Source organism: Cyprinodon tularosa, unplaced genomic scaffold (assembly GCF_016077235.1).
Source record: "Cyprinodon tularosa strain WSP-4 unplaced genomic scaffold, ASM1607723v1 ctg396, whole genome shotgun sequence".
Classification (NCBI taxonomy): Eukaryota; Metazoa; Chordata; class Actinopteri; order Cyprinodontiformes; family Cyprinodontidae; genus Cyprinodon; species Cyprinodon tularosa.
In genome coordinates, this window is record NW_024039114.1 from 101,713 (window position 1) to 118,708 (window position 16,996).

General features: G+C 40.9%; 1 protein-coding gene across 4 annotated transcripts in view; it reads left to right on the plus strand.

Annotated features, from left to right (window-relative positions):
- LOC119791576 (vacuole membrane protein 1-like) overlaps positions 1–16,996 on the plus strand; it is a 105,627-nt gene that overhangs the window by 56,261 nt on the left and 32,370 nt on the right. For all 4 annotated transcript variants that reach the window (XM_038297758.1, XM_038297757.1, XM_038297759.1 and 1 more), the window contains one exon: positions 6,107–6,238. In XM_038297758.1, coding sequence (XP_038153686.1) covers positions 6,107–6,238 — 132 coding nt within the window. The remainder of the gene's footprint in view (positions 1–6,106; positions 6,239–16,996) is intronic.

Genomic DNA, 16,996 nt, shown 5'->3' on the forward strand with positions numbered 1-16,996 from the left:
GTGTCTCACACCTGTTTCTGCTGCTGCTACTCTTCTTACTCATTAAACATAAAAAGAAGAACAAGAAGAATAAGAGCTTGACGTGTCACAGACTCACGCTTGGTTGCAGATTTCAGTTTAGCTTTTGAGAACTGCAGAGAGCTTGAAAAGCTGAACTTGGTGGATTGTTTTACAATTAACTGCTTCCCTCTTCCTTGTAATGTGGAAGGTAGTGTGCTGAGGGGAAATAAAGCTCTTTAGTTACTTCTTCACTGCTGGCGTCTTTACGGGAACCTGTCCTTCTGCTCTGTGCCGTAATTGGCCCCCCATGCTTCAATGGAGCTGTAAAATATTAACTACACACACTCTTCCTTCCTTTCAAAGGATTACCAAACTCTCTGTTTGTTGTTGTGTTTGATGTCACCAAATCCCCCTTTGGATTCACCCCCACCCACGAGGCTTGTCAGCTCTACAGTTGGAGGCACCTGTTGCACGCCCGTTTTCAAAGCAACATCACCGCCCCCCCCCACCACCACCACCACCTCGCTGCTTATGTTTGGTGATGAGACATGAAACTGCCCCCCGCTCCCCCTCTTAACAACTGCTTCTCCACCTCCTCCTTCCACTTTCTCTTTCCTCCTCTTTCTTTGTCCATCTCCTGCTTTGCTCCTGCAGTCGATGACAGCGGATGCCTTAAGTGCTCCACTTCAAACAGCAGCACGGTGCAGGTGGACAAATTTCATCGCACTGCTTCACAAATACCCCGAGCTGCGTACTTGCAAACAGAGGCTGAGCGCTTTGAATGGAGCAGCTGCCAGGGAGATTAAAATACATCCCCATTATTAAGAAAAAGAAAAAAACAAAGTAGAGGGTTTCATTAAAGACTGCAGTGTTAACTTGAGCACAGGGTGTCCAGATTAGGTGCAGTGTGCCAGGATTTTTTGGCTTGCACCGCCCCCTGACAGTGATTGTTTTGGCTTGTTTGTGCTGCCATGGTTGCTAACTACCCACTAATCATCTTCTGGCTCAGCCCGTCAGCAACATATAACGCTCCTGTGATTAGTTAGTTATACTCCTCTTTGAAGCTGATGTGTTTTATGTGTTTTACCAGAACAGCAAATTCGGCTTAGATATTTTTATTATTATTTTAACTCTTGCCTGTCTTTTGAAGATGAAGCTTGTACTCATGCGAATCTATTTCCTGGTTGTAATTTAATTGGGCCAGAAATATTCATACCAATTGAGCTATTCATAAAATATAATGAATTTAATGGGATTTTGTGCAATTCACATAAATTCAGCTCGGCTTTTAAGATCCAGACTTTACAAGAGCGTTAGGCTAAATTAACTTTAACTGTGCTTTAGGGACAACGGCAGAAAGAATTAATTAGATTAATTGTGATCAATCGATTATTGAATTAGTTGTCAACTAATTTAGTAGTTGCTTAATCATTAATCATTAACCCCCTCTCTCTCTGTATATATATAGATATATATATATATATCTATATATATACATCTATATAGATATATATATATATTAGGGATGCAACGGTTTATGAAAACCGTCCGAACCGTTCGGTTCGACTGTCTCGGTTCGATTCGCGTGTGTTTCGTTCGGTTCATGCGCTGCTCCTTTTTCTCATAGGCGAAGCGTTTACACTCCAGAGCAGAAGGTGGCGGTACTGCGACCAAAGCCAACCACCAGTAGTAAACAAGAAGAAGAAGAAGCGAAGCAGCATAGCCAGCAGCACTTTATAGGTTTGCTGTATGGGACCACTTTGCATTTAGAGTGACCTACGATGACGGCGGAAAGAAAGTTGTGGATAAAAACAGTGTGCAAGCATTGTGCAACACGTTTTGTTTATGCTAACAGCAACACGACCAACATGTCAGGCTAACAATCAACATATACCGAAACCAAACCGAAAGCCGTGACCACAAAACCGTGAACCGAACCGATTTTGTGAACCGTTCCACCCCTAATATTTATATATATATATATATAAATATCAGCTGTGCTGCTGCCATCAACACCTTTGTTTATAGAGGGTGGAGATCTACCTGTTTTTCAGTGTAGTCCTGTTTCTCTGACTGTGACTGGCTGGATGTGCTCTCTTCATCCTCTGACATGGGAGCTGGCTTGGAGCTCGTCTGCCTGGCTGTGTGTTTCCTGGACGGGGCTGCCTTTTACAGCTTCTTTTTGTATCTCTGCTTCTATCTCCTTGAATCCCAGTCGGCCTCAGCAGACGGCCCTCACACTGAGCCTGGTTCTGCTGGAAGTTTCTTCTTGTTAAAAGGGAGTTTTTGCTCTCCACTGTCGCTACAAGCATTAATTTAAATAAATATTTATTCAAACAAATAACCTTTCTGTCAGTCAATATGTTCTACCCAGAACTCCTCAAGTGGAAAAGCTTTAGGTTCACGTGGTTTAAAGCTGTAAAAAACATTTCCTGCGATTATTTATTGAATTAATGAAAAAACAAATCAACAGATGAATCTATTAGTAAAATCGCAGCTTTAATAGTCACAGCCGGGTTCAAAGGTCATGGACAAACTATGTTACTAATATTCAGTGTTTTTTGCCTGATTAAAGCTCTGTGCACAGGACAACTGTTTCATTTAAATGTAATTGTTCTTCTCTTCCTCTGAACCCATGAGAATATTGTAATTATAATCTCTGTGCTGTTTACTCCAATAGCTCTTGAAAAGGAACTTATTTTAAGCTCTTTTAGCTCCATATAGCCTCAGCTGCCCCATATTCTCTCCTAATAAACACATCCTGTTCCTGTGTCATTCTCCACACCTCCCTCAGTATAAACTCTCAGCTCATCATTGTACTGCGTCGGACTTTTCCATCACCATATTCATTTCTGCCTCATGCTTATCAGCTGTTTTCTCCATCACTGCTCCATGTTATGTCCTCCTGATGCTCTACGGTTGTTATTATTTTTTAGTTTTGGGCGTGCAGGTGGAGCAGTGGTTAGTGTGCACAACCCATGTACTGAGGCCTTAAAGGAATAGTACACCCAAAACATGATTAGCCTTCATTTTCTACTCACCCCCATGCTGAACAACACCCTGGAGTACTTTTTTGATATCTCAAATGCATCTGGAGATCTGGGAGGCTTCTTGCTGTCTGCTGACATTCAAATAATGGAGGTCTATGGCGCCCGAGACAGAAAGGTCCATAAAAGTCCACAAAAAACGTTTCAATATTCCTCCATACTGCTCGTCCAATGTAATCCAAGTGTCCTGAGTGGGTAGCGTCCAGAATTTACTCGAAACGAAGTCATTTAGAATGTTTTCAGAGCATAAACAGTAGTGTATAGGATTTCCTGAAAGCGCGCACATGCGCGATCACGACGCTACGGAAGCCGGCAGACCAAACCAGCGCATTCAGCTCGGCAAAGAACTCATGCTCTTCCTCAACACTGAAGTCCTCAGACATTTTTCTTTCGTTGTTTCATTTCTTTGCACAGGTAAACAGCACATTTCTTCTTCTACGCTTGCATTATTGGCAGAGCAGACGCTGAATGCGCACTTTCATCTGGTTTGGTCTGCCGGCTTCCGTAGCATCGTGAACGCGCATGTGCGCGCTTTCAGGAAATCCTATACATTACTGTTTATGCTCTAAAAACCTTCTAAATGACTTCGTTTCGAGTAAATTCTGGATGCTACCCACTCAGGACACTTGGAATACATTGGACGAGCAGTATGGAGGAATATTGACACGTTTTTTGTGGACTTTTATGGACCTTTCTGTCTCGGGCGCTATGGACCTCCATTATTTGAATGTCAGCAGACAGAAAGAAGCCTCCCAGATCTCCAGATGCATTTGAGATATCAAAAAAGTACTCCAGAGTGTTGTTCAGCATGGGGGTGAGTAGAAAATGAAGGCTAATCATGTTTTGGGTGTACTATTCCTTTAATCTTCAACGCGGGTGAGTGGGGTTCGATTCCGGCCTGTGGTCCTTTCCTGCATGTCACTCCCTTTCTCTCATGCTCCCTATCCTGTAAGCCTGCTGTTGGAAAGATCAAATGAGCCAAAAGTGCCATAAAAATATATATATTTTTTAGTTCATCGTGCTGCTCCCTGTCTTTGCTTTGTGAAAGATGCTGCGATACGACTTATGAAGCTATCAGAAGTCACCCTGTAAGGAAATAGTCCTTAGTGTAGATTGAGCTGTTGTGTTAAAGTCTCAGAGATCTCTAGAGGACATTTTTTCAAACAGCAAGATGATGGCCAAGGAACACATTAAGACACATCGGAGAGAAAGTTGTGGGGAAGTTTAAAGCACTTTAAAGAGTTGGTTTCTTAGAGCCTGCTGTTTTATTTCATTCGACTCCCTCCCTCTGAACTTGTTTTCATGTTTTGATTCATGAACTTGGTGAACTCACCAAATTGCTTCAGATTTATTTCCCTCAAATTGCTTCCTTTTTGTTAAGCCTTTTCTCATTCACACATGCTCCAGCTACGAGCTCCTTTGGAAAGTTGTAATATATTTAGAGCTTTTCCCCTGATTTGAGCCTGTGTGTAATCGATCCACAGATCCACAAATCCTGGTGCACTGGGATTTTCACTCTTGTAAATCTTTTCCGTTTTAGCTCTGTTAATTGCTCCTGTTACACAATCCTGGCCATCAAGCAAAGAAAGCTTGTTCAGATTGTGCCTGGTTGTATACTTGCTTTTGCTTTTGACTTTCTGGTCCAAAGGGAAACATTCTAGTGATTGTTTCATGACTGTAGCCGGTTCAGGTTCCTAAAGTCTGGGTCATCATTGAGTCAAAATGGAAAAGGATTACTGTACCATTGCATGTTTTCCTCACTGCTCCTTTCAATGCTGTTCACTTCAGACTCCTGTTAAAATCCCTAAGTTGGCAGAACCTTGTTACAAATACAACTAAACCTTATATTTTAACTAAAAAAATGGCAGGACCTTAATTGTTTTTGGATAACTGGAGTAAATACAGGATGCAGGTTTGAAAAGGGACATTTAGTTGAATAAGGGGGAAAAGAAGCTGCTTAAGCATCGTATCCAGCTCGATTTTATTTTTTGCATAGGAAAATAATAAATAAATTCTGTCAAAACACTTAAGATATACCCTATTGAAATAAGTTGAGCCTAGACAGAAGTTTAACTGAATAAACCGATTACTCGCCTTCATCCGCCTAAGACACAGCCAATCAGCTTTGATCCATGCCTCCGTGAAAGCAATCAGCATCCAAAGTTCATCTTAAAAGGCCTCCGATCCGCAACTTGTCTGCTACCTAGTGTGCAGGCGGTGGTTGCGCTGTGACTTTATTCAGATGACCCCGTTTCAACCCACCTCCAGCCCCTCCTCCACCATCGTAGCTAAAGCTTCATTAGTGTCATTACTCCTGGACTCTTACTGCATTCTGAGTCTCATTTCAACCGGTCCAGCAGAAGACCGCCATGTTCAGCCTGGTTCTGCGAGACATTTCTTCACAACGGGGAGTTTTTCCTCTCCACTGTCGCTCCATGCTTGCTCATCATGGACAGGTTCTCTCAACCTGTGTTATCCAACTGGACTTCCATCTTCCAGGTCCCTGAGTTAAGCTCTAGTATCAGCTCATGCAGTCCACTGGATCTCCCCATAAAGCTCAGCAGACCGTCTCTCTAACCAGCAGTCTACAGACTGACCAACTTCATCTATCTCCACTCCACCACCAGTTTCAGGCCTGGGGGGGGCAAACAGCCCTATTCTTTATTGCTGTTCATGTATATCGATCAAAATTCAGCGCTATGTTTCCTGCCGAGGTCTGAGCGCCAAAGACTAAGTAATGGTCTCAATAAATCTCTTCTAATTGTCTTTTCTCTCCGGGTCTGTTTTTCAGATTGAAATAACCTCCAATATGTACGAGTAAATCAGAGTCACAGACAAGAGGGTGCAGAAATGTCTTTGTAGGGAATAATTTCATCAGATATTTGGAAAGCTTTTCCCCCTTTAAAAAGTTAGTTTATCTTTAATAATAGAATTAGTTTGATCCTAAATATTCAAGCATAACAAAAAAGAGAAACAAATAAAATCATCTCTAGACGCAATGTTTTAAACTGAAGCATTCACATTGAGTATTTTTCTGTTTGTGTAATTTTTTTTACCAGGGTGCTGGTACAGCTATCGGGGAGCTCCCTCCCTACTTCATGGCAAGGGCAGCCCGGCTGTCTGGTTCCGACCCAGATGATGAAGATTACCAGAAGTTTGAGGAAATGCTGGACCAGACCGAGTCTGCTCAGGTGACACATCCTCTGCAGCTTCTTCTTATCGTGCCATCTACAGCTTTTTGCTTTCTCCTTTGTCCTTTCATCCTACTCATGTGACAAAAGATATATTACTCAATTTGTTAGAGTACAAGAGTCACCACACACTTCAGCTTTTGAAAAGGCCCCACCTTTATTTCTCAATAAGACAGTCACAATTAAGCTCTTGCTCAACATCATGACTAATAGAACATTGGTGATACGCTTGAGTAAAATCCTTTTTGCACTCTGGGCTTTCATTGAGAAATCCTCTGAAAACATGTTCAGCATGTCTTCCCTCCACATATTTCCGCTCTAACTATTGCCTCTTTGTAAATATTTATTGTTCTGTCCTTCTATGACTATGAATGATGCATTAGGAATGAAAAGAAAGTCATTAAAATACCAGCGGAAACATGCAACAAGCAATTTGGTAATTTAAGGAGAGGTTGGTTCCAACTATTGCTAAGTACGATTTTTCTAGTTCGTAGAATAAACGGTAAAAAAACGTAGACTTTTTAAATTAGAATTTAAATAAAAAAAAATAAAAGCATTGTTTTCTGCTCTTTTTCATTTTATTTTGAGAAATGCCAGATTTTTTTTTTCTAGAAAGAAACTTTTTGATGTATAAACTTGCCAGGGTAATAGTTTCATAATTTGGGGTTATTTATAAACCTGATAGAAATATATGAACACTGAGTCTTTATAAAGGCTGTGTTTAATGAGTGAAACACCATAAGCATAAGACTAAAAACATCCCACACTAATTCCTGACTGAATCTTTACTGTTCCATGATAAAACCTGCTTCTGCATCTGTTAAAATGCTGAAAAAGGTGAAAAAATATACATTTATTTAGAAAGTATGAAAAGAAAATGAACAAAACAACTTATCACTGCTCTGTGGACAGATTTTTATGAACCAAAAAAGTTAAATAAAAAAAAAATGTTTGGGCTTTTAATCGTTTAAATGAATGATTTATTTTCTTAGATTATAACCAGAACATAATTAATACCTTTTTTGTTGAATCAGACAAAAATGTAAATAAAGACAAACCTGCAATTGTTGTAATTTAAACAGGGTATAAGATGATAGAGTTGAATTAATTTAAGGTTAAGTTGAACAATTTGGATGGAGTTCTCCATTTTTATTTCCTTTGAACAATAGCCCCTTTTATGTTGCCTTTGGCTGGGGCTTTCCAGAGCTCGGGTAGCATTTGGATGCACATTTACCCTGAGTAATTTCACTATAGATCCATTCCTCAGGTAGGTCTAAAATCTTCCTGGGATTTTTTTTTGCGATATATGTTCAACAAGATTTCCTGCAGAACTTGCCACCGGTAGTAGCAGTAACTTGAAAAGGTAAGTGTACTCATGGTTTTTATACCTCTTTATATTGATGTTATACCTCAAACTTCATCTGTGGATTTTGTTTATCAAAAACTAGCATACTAGTTGCTTTGAGAGATTTTAGAGCGGTGGAGCTCCGTGTTGTTAATGCTGCAGGTTTAGCTCTGACTTACGGTTTCCCTTTCACTGAGTTTAAGTTTTATTTCCCATTAAATAAGTTATTACAGAAAGTAGATTTAGGCTGTTTTTAGGACAGAAATTACACCCGTAAATGTATCTTTACAGTCAGTTCATCAAGTTTATTATCCTACTTATTAAATGAGCTTTTAGAGTTTATGTAGCAGCAGAGCTCTGCTGACAGCTCAGTATGGCTCCTAAGCCAGGTTTAACTAGCCGGGTGGTAGCACTGCTAGTCCTCGGTTACAGCTGCCTTTCCTGGCACTATGGGATTTCCCAGCACCTGTTATGTGTTTGTAGCAGCTAAACGTGAATATAACGCATTTATTAGATAGCTACGCTGTTAAAACTGCAGAAACAAACATTTTAAAGCTACAGTGTGTAATAATTACAGGGATATACAGTCAGAAATGTAATATATTATACATAACTATGTTATCTATAAACATCTACGAGCTCAGCCTCTTAACCTTAAAGGAATAGTACACCCAAAACATGATTAGCCTTCATTTTCTACTCACCCCCATGCTGAACAACACTCTGGAGTACTTTTTTGATATCTCAAATGCATCTGGAGATCTGGGAGGCTTCTTGCTGTCTGCTGACATTCAAATAATGGAGGTCTATGGTGCCCGAGATAGGAAGGTCCATAAAAGTCCACAAAAACGTGTCAATATTCCTCCATACTGCTCGTCCAATGTATTCCAAGTGTCCTGAGTGGGTAGCATCCAGAATTTACTCGAAACGAAGTCATTTAGAATGTTTTTAGAGCATAAACAGTAGTGTATAGGATTTCCTGAAAGCGCGCACATGCGCGTTCACGACGCTACGGAAGCCGGCAGACCAAACCAGCGCATTCAGCTCGGCAAAGAACTCATGCTCTTCCTCAACACTGAAGTCCTCAGACATTTTTCTTTCGTTGTTTCTTTCTTTGCACAGGTAAACGGCACATTTCTTCTTCTACGCTTGCATTATTGGCAGAGCAGACGCTGAATGCGCACTTTCATCTGGTTTGGTCTGCCGGCTTCCGTAGCGTCGTGAACGCGCATGTGCGCGCTTTCAGGAAATCCTACACACTACTGTTTATGCTCTAAAAACATTCTAAATGACTTCGTTTCGAGTAAATTCTGGACGCTACCCACTCAGGACACTTGGAATACATTGGACGACCAGTATGGAGGAATATTGACACTTTTTTTGTGGACTTTTATGGACCTTTGTGCCTCGGGCGCCACAGACCTCCATTATTTGAATGTCAGCAGACAGCAAGAAGCCTCCCAGATCTCCAGATGCATTTGAGATATCAAAAAAGTACTCCAGAGTGTTGTTCAGCATGGGGGTGAGTAGAAAATGAAGGCTAATCATGTTTTGGGTGTACTATTCCTTTAATATTTGTGTTGCCTTAGAATTCGTTATTTATAATTACATAGGAGCGGGTCTCGCAGCCATGGAGGCAGACATCTTTGCACTACGGCAGCGCAGAGCCAACAAACTAGCGATTGCGAGATCGCCCATTACGCTCGAAAGTAACTACGGCAAGTTGAGAGAGATGAACTGAGACGGTACTGAACAATAGATGGCAGTATACCCTACACAGACTAATGAAATACTATCTGTAAAATTATCTATGTAAACAAACCTCATCACTTGAGAAGGTAGGTGATGCGGACGTTGTGGAAGACATTTTGTCCAGTAACGCTCGCCGTACTGTTGGGGGGGAGAAGCGGTGGGGGGGAGATGTTCATGTTGCTGCGGTCTGCAGTCTGGACGTTAGATGTCGCTGAAAATTACACACTGTAGCTTTAAATCTAATATTTTTCTCTGGAGATTTTTGATATTTTAAGTTGTTGATAAAAAAAAATTTTTGTCATAGCACAGTAAGAAAAATGTCTAAATAACATACTTGTTACTAAAAAAGCTGTGTGTTTCCATGTAAGCCTACTTTAGCAATCCCTTGGATTTTTCTTGTTAAGATTCTTTTTCATATTTTTCATGGTTTCATGCTGAAGCTCTGCTAGAAGAAAGATCTGGTTTGGATGTGGTGACTGTTTCCCAGGCAACTCCCGGAGGTCGTCTTTGAAGTCCTGCCTTCATCGACTGAACTGTTTACAAGACATAAACAAATATTTCTATGTAGTAGAACTTCTATATAATATAAAAATGACACTTTTTTATTTGCCATAAATGGTGTTTAGTGAAAACCAATTGAAACCAAAGTCATTGTTTGATAGCATAAACTTTACTAATAAAACTGGTTCATATTGTGCAGTGCAGCATTGTCAGAGAAACAGTCCCACGGTGTCATGCTGCCAACACCATGCCAGACCATAGATGCAGGTTTTTTGTTTAATGTCATCTAAAAATATTCATATTGACACCTTAAAACATAACTTTTTATCATTATAGCCATTCAGCTTATTGTTTCATTTAACAATAAACTTTGTCTGCATGTGGTATTTGGCTTTTATAATAATCACAGCTATATTTAAGCTTGAAGTCTTTATATTTGACTGTTTATGTATGACAGAGGCATCAAGAAGATCATCAATCCCCTGAAACTGAGGTGCAGTGCCTGCACAGGTCTCGCCATATATGTGTTTCTCGCATATCTAGTTTTCATTGCAAGCACAATGCATGAAATTGGTCAACATGGCTTGTTGTCTAAGATGGAAGCATCTTTTAATCTTCTAAAAATTATGCACATGAATGAAAGTTTTCTAAAGACAAGCAGACAGAGGACATAGATTACTGGAACCATGTCCTGTGGGTTGGTGAGACTAAGATAAACCTATTTGGGTTAGATGGTATTGAGTGTTTAGAAATTAGCAATTAGTAGTATGAAGAAAAAAATCTCGCTTATAATCAAACATTGTGGTTGATGCGTCATGGTTTAGGGCTTTATTGTCATGGTTGTACCCTTTTTATCTATGTCAATCTGCTTTCTTGATCTTTGGTTTATTTTCCATTTTGTGTTATATTTAAGCTGTGTTCCATTTTTTGAGTTACTCTCTGTTGCCCCCTTGTGCCAGTCTCCTTTCCCCCACACCTGCTTATTAGTCCACAAATTCTTTTGTTTCCCATATATGCACCGCCTCTACAGTTCCTTATTGTTGGTTTCTTGTTGTCGCTTGGCTCACCATGTATGTTTCCCCCTGATGTCTCCTGGTTTTTGGTTTCCTGTATTTTGATTTTTGGATTTTGTTTCTTTTGTCTTTTTGGTTTCATTAAACTTGCAAGAACTTATCTCTGCTGCCCTCATCTCCGCATTTGGGTCCTCAACCAACCTCTACCCAACCTGATATTAATGAGTTTTGACTGAAGCACAACCCTGATGCAACAGAGAGTAAAGGTGCTGAACTGGTCAAGCATTTTTCCAGATCTTAACCTTACTGAGCATCTGTGGAGCATCTTTAACCAAAGGTGTAGCAAACACCAAAGGCCGACTCAGAAACCAAGTTTGTCTGCATGTGTGTGTCGCAGTGAGTGCAGATATGCCCCGCCCCTTCCGCAGACACTCTGCTGCACCTCTCCAAAATTGTAGGTGACCGCAGACAGTGCCGCAGACAGGAGACCTCTGATTGGTCAAATCTACATCCACTCTACACTATGCGTATTTCCTGTTTGGTACCTTACCGGCTTGTTTTGTTTGTATGACCGCCATTGTGTAAACCACTTATGAAGAGTGAGGTGTGCAAGAACGCTGGGACCCTTTTCCCACCTGGATCCCACCTCTTTTTCACCCTCATGTCCCTCCATTGTCGCACAAACTTGCCCCCACTTCCTCACCGCCTCTGCCGTATCTAGACCCACAGTGAATTCCTGATTGAACCTCTTGCGTTGTGGCGTATCATGTGGCATAAATCAAAAATATCTGCAACAAGCTCACTGTGACCCACTGCTGCAGGAGTATAACCAGCCCTTAAGTGTCTGTCCACCAGTGTTACGCCTGAGGTAGATGAGGTAGTGATGTCACAGATGGCTGGAAGAGGATTCTGGTGGCAACCAATGAGGTTCTTATGAATTCATGCAAAACTGTTAGTGCAAAAAATGGTATTGGTACTTTGGAACCATACTAGTGTATTCATTTGTTATCAGCGGTCTAGACTGTAATTGCTGTGCCTTGAGTTTTGTTCTTAGTTTTTTTTTTTTTTTGCAGGGCCAGAAAATTTACACTGTTATACAAGCTGTACGCTGAGTACTTTAGATTGTATTAACATCTTGTGATTTCACATTAAAATGTGTCATAAAATAGTTCCAACCATGTGAGGGGTGCATGCACTTTAATGAGATACTTCATCTGAGTCTGGACGTATAATTTTCAACCTTTTGTTAACAATAAACTTTAACATGTGCATCCAGCTCTACTTTTTGGGAATCAGATAAACTCCAGGTTGTATATCATATAAACCAAATATATTATTTATTTTTTTCCTGGTCTTCCCAAATTAAATCCCATGGGTTTGATACATATAAAGAAAAAAAGCTGCGTAAAAGTCCATCCTGCGGCTGAATAAAAGGCATCGATGATGCACCTGCTAAAATCGCCTGCGGACAGCTGCGTAGGTTGGCACCAACATCAGCCCCGGAGTTTGGACCACATGTGTATGAAGGCTGCTCTGACATCATTGGCTGATGTAGGGGTGCTTCTCAGCCAACAGGAGCGGTGAGGTGCAGGAGACGGCAGCGGAGTCAGACAAACGGGTGATGTTGGAGAAGATGTCTAAATCATCATCTGGCCGTTGAAGACCTCGCGTGCGTCTTTCCGCAAACAAACCAGTGACAAAATGTGACAGGAGGAGCATCACCTATTGGTCTCGCATCCATGAAGAGGCTGATTGGAAGTGACGCAGCTCCCGCAGCCTAAACCCTGCTCTCTTTTTGACTTATTTCTCTGACTGTCCCTCAGCTGCTATTCTCACAACTCCTCTGTCCTGCACTGAGCATTGCTCTCTCTAAGCTCTGTCTCTTATTCTCTCTCTCTCTCTCTCCCTCTCTCTCTATGCAGCTGTGTGTGAAAGTATGTGACGAGGGCTGGTGTGTTTGAACAGCATCCGGATACAGGTTTTTTGCACCACTGTGGACTTATGACATGTCGAACCTGTTTCTTCTCACTCCTCAGGCTTTTCCTGCTTCTTGGATAATCTTTGTTGTGACGTGGTGACACAACGCCATTTTTTAAGTCTACTTTCACTTTTTTGTACTCTGCACCTTGGACTGATGTCTTCTTAACCTGTATGTGTAACGCTGACGGTCTTGTTAGTGGTAGAACAAAGTGAATTCGCTGAAACCGGAACGGAGAATCACCATTATCACTGTGAATCGGACAGGCAGCGGTTAATTCTTTTCATCAAGGATGTGACCTTGCTTCAACCCGCCATGGCTGCACATCCATACCTCCCCTTCAAATGCATACCCTCAGCCAACACACTTGACATGTTAGCGTGGCTCTCTTTTGTCGGTGTTGACTTGGTCAGCCTGAAGCTTTGGCCTCAAAGGTCCGCCGATTTCAAACAGTTGACTTAAGTCTTGTGGTTTTTGCTGTTTTTTTCTCCTCCAAGCCCGCTCAGGGCCAACTTCCTGCCGCAAGTGCACGTGAGGCACAGCGGCGACCCTCTCAAAGTATTCCCTGTGTCTCTGACTCTCCCTCTCTCTCATTCAACAGACCTATTCAAAAATAATGAAGTCATGCTTTTTCTAACGGTTCCAGACGCTGATGTCATGAATGTCAGGCTCCTCTTAAATCTTTTGCACACACACACACACACACACACACACACACAGTCCAGGAGCACATGGGATCCTCTGGACTGACACATGTTGCCTCAGAAGACCCTGGCTGGACTCTGTTCCCCTAGCTTCCATCTCCATTACAGTTTTTTATTTGCCTTGGCAATTTTCTTTCTCTTTTCTTTGATCCAGACCACAAGGGGTTAACAGGCTGTGAATTCTTGATTGCCAACTCCCAGGATCGTATCTCCTGTAACTCAAATCAGGGCCATCTGCGCTGGGCGTATGCCTCCTTTCCCCCCTGGCCTACTGCACTCAAAGCCTCTCTGTGCTGTGGTTTGCCCAGCCCCGTCACGTGACTTCTCTGAAAATGCCCCCTCCCTCCTCCTCCCTCTTTATTTCCAGTAAACTGTTTGAAAGGAGGGGGTGACTCACACTAAAACCAGCTTCCCTTTAACCACAGCTTGTTAAAGAATTTGTCAACGTGGACCCAGGGGTGCATTTTCTGCATGTATATGTGTGCGGACAGATTTGAATGTGCGCTTCTTCCTTTTCTTGATTCTTGAAAGGGGCACCGTTACGTCAGTTGCGTCATGAGTTCTTAATAATCAGACCACTTCCTGTAGCCCAGAGAGAGAGCAGGCGCGGGCTTGTCAGGACTTAATGAGATGAACTTTAGACGTTGAGCGTGCCAGGGATGTGTGTGGGTGTCCTCTGAACGATTTTCATTGAGAAAAAAAAGGAAAACAGACACGGGGAGGCGGGGGTTGGTTGTTGGGGATCTTGAGGGTGACATAGGCTATGTATAGATTTTCCTTGTCTCATGCTAATTATTCCACGAGATCACAGAATGTTGTCTCTGTCTGCTTTTTGTCTGTGACTCAAATAAATAAAATAAAAATCCACCAAGAAAGAGATGAAAGTGATTTCTGATTTTATGCAGGACTTTAATGGGTTAAACAATATATTATGGGTTATATCCCAAACCTTTCTTTCATTTTCATATTTTTTTCAACCTAAATGTAAAGTAGCTTTTTTAAATTTGATGCAATCAGGAAAAAAAAAAATAATAAAAAAAAAAAAATATATATATATATATATATATATATATATATATATATATACTTGATGATTTCTGGAACAAATATTAGCAAGCAGAAAATATCCCTACTCTAGTAAAGTACATCTCCTCTTGATCCTGAATAAACAGGAAAAAATGTTTTCTGTTTTGTTGTGTGTGTTTGTTTACTCCTGTTTTACAATAACAATAAGGACCAGTTCCAGTGCAGTTTTTTTTACAAAGGGAGCATATTTTTGCCGGTCCTCATAAGCTATTTTGTTAACACTTAAAATGAATCAAAATGTTGTTTCTGCAACTTAACTCAAATAAATGGATACCACACCATCCTGTGTCCTGTTTAATGCTTTGAAAATGCTATATTAAAAAAAAATAATAATGACAAAAGTAAAAATCCACCAAGAAACAAGAAAAAGACGAAAGTGATTTCTGATGCTAGGCAGGACTTTAAAGGGTTAAAAATATATTTTAAGGTTTACGTCCAAAACCTTTCTTTCATTTTCATATACATTTTTAAACCTTAATTTAAAAGAGCTTTTTAAAATTATATGCAATCAAAAAAACATTATATATATATATATATATATATATATATATATATATATATATATATATATATATATATATATATATATTTATATACATACATCAAGCTATCTTTCTAACACTTGTAAGGGTTAGTTTTAGGGTTATTTTCAAGGTTAGGGCACAGAAAGGGTTAAAAATGAATAAAAATCAATGAAAGTCAATGTGGGACACTACATTTATCAAAACGAGAGGTTGTGGGTGTGCTCTGAGGTATCTATGTCTATCTTTAACGTTATAGAGGGAAAAGAGGCATTGGGTGCATTTTATTTTATGTACCCACTGGGTTACCCTCTGCTATCCATCCTAATTTTTTGGGTCCCTTTTTCGGTGCTGCTGTAAAATTTCAACCAATAAATCAACCAATAAACAATTTTTATGATTGTTTTTTTAACCCCATCCATGATATGCGCTGCTGATTTTTTTTGGGGGGGGGCGGATCCTTGAAGCTGATATTTCTTTCTCTTCCTCCATTTATGAGGTAGAGATGATGCAATGCAAACAATTGTTACGCAATGCATTAATAATCCGGTGATGAGCATGTATCGACCGATACAAGAAATAAAAACGTTAATAATCGGCCAGAAATACGGTCTGGCTGATAAGTCGTTCCATCCCAAAACCACAGCGTTAAAAAAACTGCTGACAATCTTCCTCCTTTTGGTCTGGGTGGGCCCCTATTACATTCATAGGACCCTTGTTTGGCCATGTTCTTTCAGAGCCTCCCCTCCATCAAGCTTGCACATTACTCTATATAATTTACAATTATCCTGGAATTAAAAGAAAACCGACATTAAATTAATCACTTGTAATAGAGTCTCTATTTTGCCCAGTGAGCCCGATGTTAGGGTTAATTTATCAAGATATAAAGTTGCTCATTAAGGTTTCTATTTGTTTCAACCAAAGCGTGATATAAAATGCTTACGGAGGAAATCTGAGCCAATAATGTGCCAGAAAGTAGAATCACCTTCTGAGGATGAGCTGCGCTGAGCAACTAAAGGTGAAACCGAACCTCATTGTTCTGTGAAATCACATCCTGAAGATGATCTTACAAAATCCAATTCCTCCCTTAGCCTAGATCCTCAGCCTGCTGTTAACTGGGGTGGAGAAGTGGGTTAGCGTTTGGTAGGACAAATCGCTGGCGAGTTGCCAGGGAAAATCAGTGATTTTCCTCTTGCCGCCAGTGGCTGAGTCTGGATGTCTGATTCCCATCCATCCTGGACAGATGCTTCCATGGCCCAGAAACGCACAAAGGAGAGATCCAAGTGTGCAGTTCAACTGCACTAAATCACAGTGTCACTAGTTGACACATACACTCTCTAACCTTCTTTTGGCCCCCTCCCTTTAGCCCCTCTGGGACCCTTTGTTCAGGCTGCAATGATATTTTCATGCTCTCTGACTATTTTTATGGTCCCTCATTATGTGAGCCAAACGTTCAGCTGCAGCACCTAAATAACTATGGAGGTGTCATGATGTCTGCAAACAAAAGAATGAGTGATTGGTTCTACAGGAGTCGGGCCGCAGTGGATCGGTCGACGTTGTCAGGTGTCCTAGACTGTCCTCAAAGCAGCCATCTACATTCCTTCCCTCCCTGTATCCCACCAGCTGAGCCACACTCACACACTCATGCACATGGGGACAGGGTGAAATTAAAACTTCCGGGTTGTCTGAGGAGAAACTTTTATGATTGGACATCAGTGGAGGCAGAAATTCAAATCGAGAGCCAATCAGATTGGACGTCTCTTTGCTCCCCCCACCACCACCTTATTAGGCTGCCTCCCATGTCGCTCAGATTTCCTGTCTGCTGAGTAGCACCCCGCAAAGAATGTCATCAGCAATG